Consider the following 15,187-nt stretch of genomic DNA (forward strand, 5'->3'; position numbering starts at 1 on the left):
ACGGGCACAGATACGGTGCAATGACTCTCTACTCATTTCTTCCTCTGCTTTGTGCCTGGGAATTGAATGTTTCCAGGTGCATGTCTGCTAAAGCCTAAAACAAGGTCTAATGTTACCCTGTCACCTTCTGAAAACATGGATAATTTTGAAAATGTGGAGCTCCTGATATTGCTCTCAAACCTTTCTTCTTCCCACAATCTTCAGACTGTTAAAACCTCAGCTGAATGTCACCTCGCTAATATCACCTAATTCACCTTGGCTTTCCAGCCAGATGGACCTTTTCAGGTCGGGTGGATTCCTTTTGAGTAAAAGATTCTTTTGACTATGAGAGATAGAATAGTGTACAATGCTTTTATAAATGTTGGGACCAGCTAGATGGGCCCACCTCCTGTGGTCCTGCTACATTCTCATGTTCCTATATCTTCTCTTTCATCTTTGCAACATTGGTGATACCCACTGGTGATAACCTAGGCCTTTCACCTTGTTTTCTCAAAGAAAGGCAGACCCTTTCTTGCGGTGGAGTGTTAGTCTAAACATTGTGAATTTGGCAATTACCAAATTAACAAAGAGCAGAGACTTTCACTGCATTATCACCTCCAGCTGAAGGAGGTACAATCCCTCCAGAGAAAAAAGGTATTAAATAAGAACTCCAAAAATAACACGTAAAAAAGGGAAAGCTTCTTAAGAGAAACAAAGATATTTATTAAAACACTTCGTAAAGAATACAGAACAAAGATGGTTGAATTGGTGTGCATATAACAGTTATATTTGACATAGCTTCAGCAGTTCTTGTTGAAAGCCTCCATACTGGATTAGTTACAGCAAGTTACTGCCAGTAATATGCAGCACCCATCAATTCACAAGTCATGGTTTCCGTTAAAATTATGGAGAGGAACACAGTAGTTGCAAAGTTTCACCTTGTTAATTCAGTAAAATTGAAGGTAAAATTCCTTAAAAATATAAAAGTACAGTTTTTAAGGAAATCTATACAAAGACTATTGCCAGCACTGAAGGCGACAAGCCTATTGTGTGGTTTAAGAGTTAAACACTGTACCAGGGACTTTGCTGAAAGATTAAAAAATAGCTAATGTAGCATGAAATAATTTACTCTAGCTAATTATCCTTGTTATGATGCTACCATATTACACCCTGTCTCCACGTTTTAAATAGCTACTGTGAGATTTAAACACTCAAGAAACCCACCATGCTTCCCCCTAAAAATCTAAGACATTTTGATTCTCAAACCCCAGAGATTCTGCATATGACAATAATTTTGTACCGTGCCTACCAAAGTTGGCTTAAAAATTTTACAAAACTAGAAGAAAATGGTAAAAATACATCATTTGCAATTCAGTTAGTTTTGTTGCACCTTTACGTAACTCTAAAAAGCAGTGTAAGGATTTATTGGTGTGGGGTCGATGGGACAGCATTTGGAGTCAGTCAGGGTTTAGTTTTCCTCCTTTTGAAGACCATCCTTCTTCTTACCTGAAAAAATGACAATCAACCAATTAAGCAGCATTCCAAAGAAACAAGCAGCTCAAATGAAATTCCAGGACAATGTTAAAGATATAACTTAGTGGTTATACCTTGATGGGAAATCTCTCAAATGGTTTTGATCCAATGCAGCACTTCATTCAGGATGTAAGCATATTTTCTTAATACTGTTTGTTTGAGTAATGTACAGTAATGCACACTAAATATAGCCTCATATGCAAAAACACTAGACATAAAGTAATAATTCTGAATGGATAGATTGCCTCCATTAATTGTGGAATAGTAATATGGGATTTTTCATATAAGCAGACCTACCTTAATTTATTCTTACAGTGGCGATGGGTTTCGCACAATTATTTGACAAAAAAAATCCTCTTTTAACAAAGAGTGTGGAAATTTTTCTCCTTAATTGTCAAGTTGCCAATAAAATCACTTCCTCACAAATCACACATTTCAAAGTTGTGTGCTTGCTCAATTTCATTTGTGACTGGATAACTGCAGACTTAAATAATTATTCTTCCATTTTTCACTGAAGGAGGAAGTTCACCTTTTCTAGAGATGAGGTCCAGTTTAAATATTACTGAAATCAACTTTAAATGGCATAAATAGTTGGGGCGGAACAGTGTAGAAGTTGGCACCTTAGGTTGAATCTAGCTCAGCCACCCACCCTTTATAAAAGAGTTTGAGTTCTAAGAACCACAGGACTAAAATAAGAAGTTTCTAAAGGATTACATAAAAATGGAGTGTTTCTGGGTTCAATCTGTGAGCAAAGATTGGTTCCTTTACTGCAATAAGTGCCACTTCATCTTTAATTATTGTGAGTACTCATAAGAGCATTCTTCCAAAGCAGCATTGCTTATGGTTTGGGTTATGCTTAATAATTTATGTGGCAGTCAACTTAGTGGTAGCCAGCTACAACTGATTTTAAGACTGTGTAAAACAATATGTAAGAGTGAAGAGGAGGGAGAGAGAGAAACATGAATGGTGGAGGAAAGTAGGAGAAAAGAAAGTGAAGAGGGAAAAACAGGAGAGAGAAAATAGAACTAGAGGAGACTTCAAGATTTAGAAGTGAAAGAGGAGAGAGCGACAAGCAAAGCAGAAGAGATAGAGAAGTGGAGAAAAGAGAGGGAAGAAAGTGAAGAAAGAATTTTCCTGTGGATATCACAAATCATTAGCACATTAAGTAAATTATTTCCTTTTTTATTCATGTAGGCCTTTGTATCTATGATAGGTACATGATGCTGAGAAAGCTACAACGGTAAACATTGACTTTCTTCTGTTGGTTTGGGTCAGTAAGAAAAGGGGTATGTATCATATTGCCTGCCTATTAAGATCTTCTGTGAAATCCCTTCCATAATACTGCAATGCACAGCAAATGTTCCATAGGTACATAAAATGTACCATCCATGTACAAATTCAGTGGCTCACTCCCTTCAAAAAATGTTGCTATGGGCACCCACATGGTTCCTAGTTCTGCCTGTCTTTTTGTGTGATATGTCGAACATTCCTTGTTCCAGTCCTACTCAGGTCTCCTCCCCTACCTCTTTTTTCGGTACATTAATGACTGCATTGATGCCGCTTCCTGCTCTCACCCCGAACTGGAAAACTTCAACAACTTTGCTTCCAATTTCTACCCTTCTTTCACCTTTACATGCTCTATTTCCAACACTTCCCTTCCTCCATCTCTGGGGATAGGCTGTCTGCTAATATTCATTATAAGCCCACCAACTCCCAAAGCTACCTTGACTACACTTCCTCACACCTTGTTTCCTGTTAGAACTCCATCCCATTCTCCAAGTTTTTCTGTCTCTGACGCATCTGTTCTGATGATGCAACCTTCCACAACAGTGTTTCTGACATGTCTTCTTTTTCCTCAACTGAGAATTCAGCCCCCCCGAACTGTGGTCGTCAGGGCCCTCAACCTTGTCCACCTATTTCCCACACTTCTGCCCTCACCCCTTCCCCTCCCAGAACTGCAGTAGGGTTCCCCTCGTCCTCACTTTCTACCCCACCAGCCTCCACATCCAAAGGATCATCCGCCGCCATTTCCACCACCTCCAGCGTGATGCCACCACCAAACACATCTCCCCTTTCCCTCCCGTCAGTATTCCGAAGGGATAGTTCCCTCCGCGATACCCTGGTTCACTCCTCCATCACCCCCCCCGACACCTCGTCCCCTTCCCAGGCAATCATAGGAGGTGTAACACTTGCCTTTTTACCTTCTCGCTCCTCACTATCCAAGGCCAAACATTTCTTTCAGGTGAAGCAGCAATTTACTTGTACTTCCTTCAATGTAGTATACTATATTCGCTGCTCGCAATGTGGTCTCCTCTACATTGGGGAAACCAAAGGCAGATTGGGTGACCGCTTTGCAGAACACCTCCGCTCAGTCTGAAAGCTTGACCCCGAGCTTCCGGTTGCTTGTCATTTCAACACCCACCCCCCCCACTCTCTTGCCCTCATTTCTGTCTTGGCCTGCGATTTCAGTGTTCCAGTGAACATCAACACAAGCTCAAGGAACAGCACCTGATCTTTCGATTAGGCACTCTGCAGCCTTGCAGACTGAACATTGAGTTCAATAATTTCAGAGCGTGACTGGCCTTTTTTATATTTTTACTTTATTTTATTTTTTAACCATGTGCCTGTTTTTCATGTAGACAGAGCTGCTCATTGTTATGCTATTAACACTCCCTCTGGACTAACGCTTTGTCTTTCATCACAAGCATTAACACACTCTTCGCCTTTGTACCAAGACAGCTTTGTTATTTCATCTCTCCTGCCCTCTGCCCTATCACACACCTTCCCTTTTGTTCTCTTCCCCACCAACACCCCACCCCCTCCACACTACACTTGCTTAAAACCTCATTCTTTTCTAACCTTTGTCAGTTCTGATGAAAGGTCGCAGACCTGAAACATTAACTGTGCTTCTATCGCCACAGATGCTGCCTGACCTGCTGAGTATTTCCGGCACTTTCTATTTTTATTACAAATTCAGTGATGTGGTCAACTTGACCATGCTGATGCTGGAATCCAGCTGCACCTCTTCTGCTAATGAGGCAATGGACTGTCATTTTCTGTCTTCCTAAGTTTGACCCTCTTTATATATTGCTCCTCAACCTAGCCAGGAAAGCTAGTTTTCTACCAGTGCACGCAATGCAGAAGGTATCTCCTGATAATATGCCTTCTAAGCCCATGGCTGCCCTCAAGCATTCTATCTGTCTCCTCCTCTACCTCCTGCAGGAGCCACAATCCATATGCATTAATGTGGTTCTTGGTGTGACACCCACAGACACCTGGCAAAGTGTAGCTGAGAACCTAATGAATCATACTTAAATGCCAGCTTCAATGACCCTTGTTGGCTGGAACTAACTCCATCTCTAAATATTTCAGCTGGAACTTTCTCCTCTGCTGGAATCCCAAAGTAAATTCGCTGGTGCAGTGTCCCATTACTTCCCTCGAGATTCCGGCAGATTTCCTAAAGTCAGACTAATGAAATGTTACATCCCAGTGGATTACTGCTCATTTGTTACGGTTCCTGGGTGTTAATCATACCTTTAGCCCGAGGGGCTTTCTCCGTGACCTTGATTGTACCTTCTGTCTGAGCCTCTCCAAGGATATTGCTGGCATGACACTGATAAACACCTTCATCTTCCTTTGTCAGTGGATTAATCTGAGTTACAAGGAAGAATTTTGAAAAAAAGTTTGAGTAATATTTTAATGTGTAGAAATAAGAATTACTGGAGATGGACTGTAAAGATGCATAAGCTTCTGCAAGGAGAAAGGTTAATCCAAACAATATGAACATTATTCTCCAATATAAAACCAGGGTTTGACAACCACAGTATGACAATGACCAGTGGGAGCCTTTAATCTTGTGATGGAAAATATTACTGATAAGTAAAAAACTTCTACATTTATCCATCCTGAGATTTTAAAGTTCCCCCATTGTACTATCCAACTGTTTCCGAAATGATCATTTTCTTTAGTGAGTGAAGTACCTCCCTCCTTTTCTAGTGTAATGTTAAAGGGGAGTTATGTGTAGGAGAACTTGGCCGGTCTTGGACAGCTTGTCTCGTGAAAAGTGTTCCACACCCTGCACTTTATTCAGTTAAAGCTGGCAGATTACATCATGAGGAGGGATCAGAGTGGGGCATTCATTGCCTTGTATCATCAGCAACAGGAAGTGCAGGATTTGGAAAATATTGAATTTGTGACCCTGGAAAGTGTGTGTAATCATAGCTCATCTGTACAGCCTTGAGCGTTACTTTCATCCCATGATCGTTATAGACTGTGGGGCCTTAACTGTTAAAAAAAAAGTCATCTATGACTTTGTGATTCTGTGCATGTTTTAGTTTTCAGTTTAATACTTGTTCGAAGGGCAGAAACTGCTCCTATTTCAGAGAAAACATCAAACTTACACTGCATGCATTCTTATATGAGTAATTGCATAAGAATAAGAACTGCAGTCTGTACATGTTGGTTATTTTCCAGAAGGTTCTGTGCTACTTGTCATTGCTTGCAATATCAGTCTTGCACAAAACTCCCATGTGTATGATATTGTCGTCTATTAAGCAGGCAATTGGAGGAAGAGAAGGGGCCCAACTAATATCCTCAAGCAGGCAGGAAGACTGATGTTTTCAAGAATATGTCAAACAAATTTAGTTTAGAGATACAGCACTGAAACAGGCTCTTCGGCCCACCGAGTCTGTGCCGACCATCAACCACCCATTTATACTAATCCTACACTAATTCCATATTCCTACCAATATTCCTACCACATCCCCCCTGCCCCTATATTTCTCTACCACCTACCTATATTCGGGGCAATTTATAACGGCCAATTTACCTATCAACCTGCAAGTCTTTGGCATGTGGGAGGAAACCGGAGCACCCGGAGGAAACCCACGCAGACACAGGGAGAACTTGCAAACTCCACACAGGCAGTACCCAGAATTGAACCCGGGTCGCTGGAGCTGTGAGGCTGCGGTGCTAATCACTGCGCCACTGTGCCGCCCTTTCTCTTATTAAAAAAAATAGTGTGTACTTTGAATAAAAGTATTTCATTAGATTCTCCTATGCCTTTAATAGAGAACTTTAAAATCATTGCATCTTAACATTTTGCCCAAAATACCTGGGGCTGGACCTTTACATGCCACATCTCCTACCTACTGACTCATTCCCACAGATAAAGGTTAATACAATGTTTCTGTATTCCTAGTAGGCAGCGCTGCTCACAGGGAGCTTTGACCCATGCTCCCATTGTCTTCCCACTAGGCATCCAGGATTTACCTTAAAGTGCTAACCAGGATTGATGGAAGATGCATCTCACTGGGAATTCTGTTGTGCATTGATACTATAGTACAACTTTGCCAAGTTCTACAAGGCCCAGTCAATGAAAGACTTGAACTTGCTACAGTTAACTTGTCTGCATCCAGTGCTAAGTCACCTCATCTCACCTAACATAAAACTTATTTCTTACCAAAACCCATCCTGTGCTTTCATGTTTGGATGGTCCACCACGGACCTGAACCGCAACGTTCACTCGGTCTCCGGGCAACTCTTCCAAAAGCTTTACTCCCTTGGGGGACTCATTGACCTGCTCAGAGCAAATAGGTAAACAATGATTAAATGATAAAGAAGACTAATAAATGAATAATAAACTCACATAGTGCAGAACTACATGATGGTAGTCTGCAATAATGCATGGACAGAAAGATGTACATGATCCAAACATTCTCCACTCATCTTCGGTGTCAACTTTGGCTCAGTTGGTAGCACCTTCGCCTCTGTGTCAGAAGTTTGTTAGTTCACGGTCCCACTCTAGGACTTGCACACAAAAATCTAGGCTGACACTGCAAAGCAGTACTGAAGGAGTATTGCAGTGTCAGAGGTGCTGTCTTTGGAATGAGATGTTAAACCAAGGCCCTGCCTTCCCCTTCAGGTGGATGTAGAAAATCCCATGGCACTTATTTTGAAGAAGAGCAGAGGAGTTATGCCTGATGTTCTGGCCAAAATTTTATCCCTCAATCAATATGAGAAAAAACAGATTATCTGGTCATTATCTCAGCGCAGTTTGTGGGATCTTCCTGTGCAAATTGACTGCTGCTTTTCCTAATTTACAACAGTGACAACACTTCAAAAGTACTTCAGGATGTCCTGAGGTCACGAAAGGCGCTATATAAATGCAAGTCTTTTTTTATGTTCAGGTGTCTGATAAATCTGTCCAATATCTAATCATATGATAATACAACCTAGGGATATAATAACAATTCGAGCCCCTCATGATCTAACCTGAATATCATGCTTTTTAATTATGCCTTCAAGTGTGTTTCTCCAAGTGTTCCAAAAGTGGACTGAGAACCTTAGTGAGACGAAACCCAATATGAATTATTAAGCTGCTTTATCTTACAGATAGCAAGGGAATGTACAGAGTAACAGTCAAAGCAAATCTCACTTCACCCAATTTCACTTTCGTCCTTCGAAAAATTGGAAAAAATAATAAACCACACACTCTTGTCACTTTTACCAGCTGGCCTGTTCTTACCATTACCTTTCTTTTAAAAATTCTAACTGATCACCTGCTTTTTATCTTCCAAAGCTGTCTGTTTTTCTAAAAAAAAACCTATGCAAAGACACTTTCATTTCAAATCCAATGCTTAAACAACTGACACGGAAAATTCTTGCTTTTTATGATGTAGAATTATTTTGCCCTAAAATGAAACACCATTTGAGTTACTCTTGAGACCAGAGATCCTGGTACGTATTTCATGGATTGTAATCCCGTCCCCAAAGTGTGCTGTGACACAGTTTTAAGGAAAAGTCTATCTTACAATGACTAATTTGCATGTGAGACTTCAGGTGATATCTGAGAGGTGAATGCCTGTCAGAGGAACTGTACATCAAATCCCCAACAAGCCACCTACACAGGACCTGCCGCAAAAGGAGAAAATGGCAGATAATAAAAACTTTGCGCAATGCACATCAGGAAAGGCAAGTGATGAAACTGGCTTCATCCCTTACAGAATAGAACAACAAAATTATCTTTGACTGTTTGACTAGCAAGTCTCAGGTAATGAGTTGTGCCACTGGTATGATGGTGTAGTGGTTATGTTACTGGACTAGTAACCCGGAGAATATAAATTCATAGTAGCTTGTGAATTTGTTCTTTTTTAAAAAAAAAGGCTCTGAAATACATCTGGTATTAAAAAGTTGGTGTCAGTAAAAGTGATATATAACCATACGAATTAGGAGCAGAACTAGGCCCCTCGAGCCTGCTCTGCCATTCAATAAGATCGTGGCTGGTCTGTTTGTGCCTCGAATTCCACACTCCCATCTACCACCCATAACCTTTGATTTCCTTACCTAACAAGAATCTATCTACCTCCACCTTAAAAGTATTCAATGACCCTGCCTCCACCACCTTCTGAGGCAGAGAATTCCAAAGTCGTACAACCCTCAGAGAAAACACTTCTCATCGTCTCTGTCCTAAAAGGGCAACCCCTAATTTTAAAACAGTTCCCCCTTGTTCTGGACTCACCCACAAGAGGAAACATCCTTTCCACATCCACCTTGCCAAGACCATTCAGGATCTTATATACTTGAATCAAGTCTCCCTCACTCTTCAAAACTCCAGTAAAAATAAGCCCAGTCTGTCCAACCTTTCCTCTTAAGACAACCCGCTCATTCCAGGTATCAATCTTGTAAACCTCCTCTGAACCGCCTCCAACACATTCACACCTTCCTTGAATAAGGAGACCAAAACTGCACGCAGTACTCGAGATGTGGTCTCTCCAATGCCCTGTATAACAGAAGCATAACATCCTTACTTTTATTTTCAATTCCATTAGCCTTCTTTATTACTTGCTGTACCTGCATACTAACTTTTAGTGTCTCCTGCACTAGAACACCCATATCCCTCTGTAGCTCGGAATTCTGCAGTCGTTCTCCGTTTAAGTAATACTCTGCTTTTTAAAAATTCTTCTTGACAAAGTGACCAACTTCACATTTTCCCACATTATACTCCATCTGCGAGATTCTTGCCCACTCACGCAACCTATCTATTTTGGTCTGCAACCTCCTTCTGTCCTCTTCACAACATACTTTCCACCTATCTTTCTGTCATCTGCAAATTTAGCTACCATGCCATCACTCCCCTCATCTAATTCATTGATATAAATTGTTAAAATGTGAGGCCCCAGCACAGATCCCTGTGGACTCCACTCGACATATCCTACCAATCAGAAAAGGACCCATTTATGCATACTCTCTGCTTTCTGCCAGCCAGCCAATCTTCTATCCACACTAATATGTTACCCACTACACCATGAGCTCCTACTTTGCGCAATAACCTTTTATGTGGCACCTTGTCAAATGCCTTCTGGAAATCCAAGTACAGTACGTCAACGGGCTCCCCTTTATCTACAGTGCATGCTACTCCTTCAAAGAACTCCAATAAATTGGTTAAACATGATTTCCCTTTCACAAAAGCATGCTGACTATTCCCCATTACCTTAAGTGCCCAGCTATAGCCTCCTTAATGATCGATTCTAACACATTCCCCATGACAGGCGTCAAGCTAACTGGCCTGTTTTCTGTCTCCTCCCTTCATGAATAGAGGGGTTATATTTGCTACTTTCCAGTCTGATGGAACCTTTCCAAAATCTAGCAAATTTTGAAAAATTAACACCAACGCATCTACTACCTCATTAGCCACCTCTTTTAAGATCCTAGGATGAAGCCCATCAGGACCTGGGGACTTGTCAGCCCGTAGCTCCATCAGTTTGCTTGGATGATTGTAAACACTCAACTGTTTCACAAATAGCCTTTGGAAAAGGAAACCTGCTTTCCCGACCTGATCTATGTGACTCCAGTCCCACACCAACATGGCTGACTCTTAACTGCCCTCTGAAATGGCCTAGAAAGTAGACAGATCACTTGGCTGCCTGTCTGACTGCACTCTCACATTCTTCTCCCTGTGAGAGTGCAGGAGGAAAGAGCATTGGACTACATGGCTTGTTATAGGACTGTATGTCTGTCGCAGTATTGGACTTGCTGTCTCAGCACAAGACTGTCTGCCTCAGTTTTTGCATCACATGTATGTCACAGTATTGGCCTGGCACCTAAGGACTGTTCCTGCAGTTGCTAACTTTGAATACACGTTGGGGAATAACTTATGCTTAGAAAACACAAAATTAAAATACTGTGGATGCTTAGAAAGACTGTGTGTGGATGATTGTGCTCATTAACAAAAGGAGCAAGTGGTGATGATTTCACTGTCATATTCACGGCTTTTTATGTTGGAAATCAAATACATATAATTTTGGTCTTCAAACCTGCAAAGGACAGTTTTTTTTAGTAGAATATAAGTTCTGAAAATTAAATGACTTCTGTAATCTGTTAACTACCACTTTCATGTGAATCAATGTACCAGAGAAACAAAGAAAGATCATGCAAAATGTGAACTGAATCCTGTCCTACCTTCCTCCAAGTGACAATGGGTGTTGGAACAGCTTTCACTTCACAGGCCAGGTAGACTTGAGAACCAGTCACATTTTGGACTGACGTTGGTGAGAGTATGATTACAGGAGCTGTGAAAGAGCAAGTTATTGAAATATTTATAATCCGCAGAAGTTTGAAGTCTCAAGTCGTGAGTTTTGTATTTTGCTTCTTCCCACTTGCTGAGAATGTTTTTTCCATCAAGTGAAAATGAATGATTTGCTCCCTCTGCTGGTTTCACTTACATTTTCTTTAGGAGTGAAATCAGGAAGCACTTTTTCACACAAGGGTGTGGAAAACGAGAACTCTTCTCTGTAGAAATCTGTGGATGTTGGGGGCAATTGAAATTTTCAAGACCGAGATCCATAGATTTTTGTTAGGTAAGAGAATAAAGGGGAATGGATCAAAGATGCATAAATGGGGTTGAGATACAGTCAGCCATTATCTGGTTGAATGGAGGAAAAGGCTCAGAGGGAGCTGAATGGCTCCTGCAGTTCCTGTGTTCCCTTTAGCGTACTGCCACTGGAGATACAGTCCATGCACACCACGGCTATGTATTTTTTCCCCTGATTATTCCCTTGCTCTAACAGCATTTAACACAATAAAAAAAACAGCTGCCCATCTTCTATTTGCTGTGGGATCTAATAGGTCTCACTGGACTGAGTGCAAGACCAGTTTTAAAACTATTAGAACAAATTCTGTCTACACCATTGTGCTTATTGTACTGACTATTTCATGTAATCTTTGTCGATTTACTAACTAGACTGCAGCATAACTGTAAAAATTAGACAGGATCATCTGGAATATTCATGAAGTAGAACCTATCAGACATCAATTAATGACCAAGATGGAGCCCTGTATTCACTTTTCATTTATGTTAGGAAGGACTATGCCAATCAGTTGTGTGTACAGAAATATAGTAAGAACAGCCTGCATTTAACTTTAGAATAATGGATAATTGATTGAATACTCTGAATTTCAGAAATAAATGTTATTTTCTCTGATTAAAACATGCATATTTGAGTTCTAATTTTGACGTTTTGTTCCCAAATCTACCTTCAACTTGCGTGAAATGCGACAGAAACCCACAACGTCAAAGAAATAGCATTGCATAATTTCTATGAATTGCGAACCTTAAGAATAGCACATAAAAAGTTTGAGTCCCCGTGTTTTGGAATAAAATGATGCACAAAGCACCAACTATCAATGACATCAATTATCAAGCTGCAGAGTCTGGTCCAGAGTGGGTTAAGCACAACAGTTGATCCCTACCCTTTGTGGAAGCTTGTTCACTCTGGGTTGGGTTTTAATTCTGCATGTGAGGTGGCTATCAGTACAATGACTGAAAGTTCTGCTGAGTTTAATATTGTCTACACTTCTAAAACATTTCATTGGCTGTGAACAATATGTTCTGAAGATGTGAAAAGCGCTATATAATAGCAACTTCGTTCTCTCTTCTAAGAGTTGATTTAAACTCCGGGTGGGAGATATACAGACAGAGGCTGAGGTGGATGGAAATCTGTCTGCCCCTTCACTGAGAGAGGCCTGGGAGATCATTCTCCTTCCCAAATCCGATGGGAAGCACCAGCTGGCAGGCGGGTAGGAGTGGGAATTCAGGTGGCAGGAGATTGCTGCCAGGAACAGGCCCCAGCACTCAGATAAGTGGTTAGAAAGGTTATCGGGAAAGGGCATCAGAGTTATGGGAAAGGGAGGCAAGTCAGAGATTTTCTTGCGGAGCTCGGAGGTGCCACTTACTTTTCTGGGGCTTCTTTTGGCCCTGGTTCCTCTTGCCACAATGGCTTCCCTGCGCAAGCCTCTAGTTAAAATTGCAGTTGGGTCCCATTGACATCATCAGACCCGATGCACGTATTAAAGAAAGATCCACAGCCCTCCAGCACATATCTCTCTCACCTTCTCAAAAGATCAGTTTAAGATTGCAATCTGTGGGAAGGCAGTGAAATTGGTGCGAGTATGCCACAGCGGCCATTTTTAATTGCCTCCCAGACAGGCAAGGTTAAAATCAGTCCTATACTTTTCAGGGAAAATAGAAGAGGCATTGCTATCTATATCATTTGGAATGCAACTTAACAATCTCAACATTTATTATATGAGGTAATTTAGGGCACACATACATTTGGTTTATAAGAGGCAAGATTGCACAACAGTAGTGTCCCTGATCATCACCTGAACATCCAACCAGATACAATAAACCATTCCCTGTTGACTATCTTTCCAGATAATCAGGAGTTCACTTCTCAGGACAAGGTCACATCAAATCACTAACAATACACAATACTGGAACCAGGACAAGGTTGGCTTGCAGCTGATTCCAAGTACAGTTAAACATCTGATAATTCCCATAATTTCATAGCCCTTTGTAACTTTGTTAGGAGTGCGGCAAAAGAGCTGGAAAACTGAGAGCTGGAAAGTGCTGTGGCAATATCTGCAATGGGAGAGGGGAAAGATAGGGAATCTCTGTATGCCCTTCACAAGGTCTCCCGCATTAGAGGGCGTGCGGCCAGGAATGAGGCCTCGCTATGCTGGAAATTCCAGTGTCCTCGGCCTCACAAACACCCGGGTAACTTTGGAGGTGTGCTGGCCTCTTAAAGGACAGTGGGTATGTTTAAAAGTGCGGCACAATGCTCTGTTATTCCCCAGTTTAGACAGTTGTGTGGCTAGAACAGTAAAACTTAGTGCTGTCGTCTCACAGCATTCTTAACATTAGATTAGAAAAGTAAGTCCATCACAAAGAGAGCTCAGACTGCAGATATAGCACTGAAATCCTGCACAGTAAAGGCAATGCAGGCGGTTACTGCTGGAAATTGGAAGTTAGAACCAATTTAAAAGGTATTTTGATTCAAAATCCCCCCAAAAATCTTGCTCAGCATGTAGCTGGACAGAAATGTAGGTGGTAGAGTTTACCAGCTAATAAAGCAGTGCCTAATGAGGTCTTTATAAAAGCTGCTCTGATAACGACACTCTTGGAGCCCATTATGAAGTAGCAGAGTGCTTTTAAAAGAGGCTGTTTCACTTTTGCCAAATATCCTCTCATTATGAGAGAACCTTGGGTGTCTGTGGGGAACCTGGACCCCCATGGACTACAGATAGATTTTGTCCAGACAGCTGTTATGTTTCACAGTGATCAATGAAGGCCCATCTGCTAAGAATATTCCATCTGTAAAATTATGAATAGGGCAAAATCTGAGGCAATGCTCTTTAAGGGAGTGCACAAGGACTGAAACACTTCTTTATATCAAAACAATTTCCTGAAGGAACCTTTAATGAACAGCAAGAATACAGATACATAATAAGCTATTGAGTTGCTCAGTTTCCAAGGAGCCAGAGATTATTTTGATCAATGTTTTGTCCTAAAGGTAAAATTAAAATCCCCATTAACTGATTGCCTGGTTATGAGCATTTTCACTATTTAATACTTACTGCTTAAAGCTCCTATTCCTATTGAGAAATCCCTTTCTACAGTGTAAAGGAAAACGTTGAGCTGAGTTGACCAAAATTAGCAGTTAAAGTCCGAACTCAACCCGCAAATGCACTAAAAAGATCATGATGCAGGCCAAGAAAGAGCAAATAAAATGGCCTCCCAATGAAGTATCTTGCTCATTGATGGGCTGCTTGCAGCATCTCTTACCATCACTGATATAGGTACGGTAATTGTTTGGGGTGGATAAGGGGTAGAAATGGTGGGAAATGAGGCAGTGGGTTAGACACGCCTCCTTGATCCCATTTAAATGTGGAAGAGTAGACTTCTGACCAGCCTTAAAAAAGACAACTAGTTTCTATAGAACCATAGAAAAGTTATGGCACAGAAAGAGGCCATTCAGCCCATTGTCTGCGCCGGCTAAACAAACTAGCCGCCCATTCTAATCCCACCTTCCAGCACCTTGCAGGTTACAGCACTTCATGGGCGGGTCCAGGTACCTGCGGGGGGATAATCAATTTATGCTATTTGCCACAAAAAAGGATCCAGGCCAAGTTCAGGACTGATGTCAGGAAGCACTTTTTCAAACAGACAGGGATTAATACCTGGAATGGTCTCTGGGTGGGTAGTGGAGGCAAAAACTCTGGAGTCATTCAAGAGATATTTAGACATTGTGATGGGGGATCATAAATTTGTATGAGCTAGAAGGGCCAAATAGCCTCAGCTCACCTGTACGTATCTTTGTGATTATACAGAATTGGT

At 41.3% G+C, this 15,187-nt stretch overlaps 1 protein-coding gene across 1 annotated transcript in view; it reads right to left on the reverse strand.

Moving 5' to 3' along the window:
• Positions 1–678: 678 nt before the first annotated feature.
• The window catches only part of LOC137376315 (insulin-like growth factor-binding protein-like 1), a 46,912-nt gene continuing 32,403 nt past the window's right edge, over positions 679–15,187 (reverse strand). Inside the window, exons 2-5 of the mRNA XM_068044616.1 lie at positions 10,972–11,081; positions 6,974–7,090; positions 5,047–5,164; positions 679–1,485 (exon numbers count right to left, since the gene is read on the reverse strand). Coding sequence (XP_067900717.1) covers positions 1,448–1,485; positions 5,047–5,164; positions 6,974–7,090; positions 10,972–11,081 — 383 coding nt within the window. The 3' untranslated portion in view covers positions 679–1,447. The remainder of the gene's footprint in view (positions 1,486–5,046; positions 5,165–6,973; positions 7,091–10,971; positions 11,082–15,187) is intronic.

The sequence above is a fragment of the Heterodontus francisci genome, chromosome 1 (assembly GCF_036365525.1).
Source record: "Heterodontus francisci isolate sHetFra1 chromosome 1, sHetFra1.hap1, whole genome shotgun sequence".
NCBI lineage: Eukaryota > Metazoa > Chordata > Chondrichthyes > Heterodontiformes > Heterodontidae > Heterodontus > Heterodontus francisci.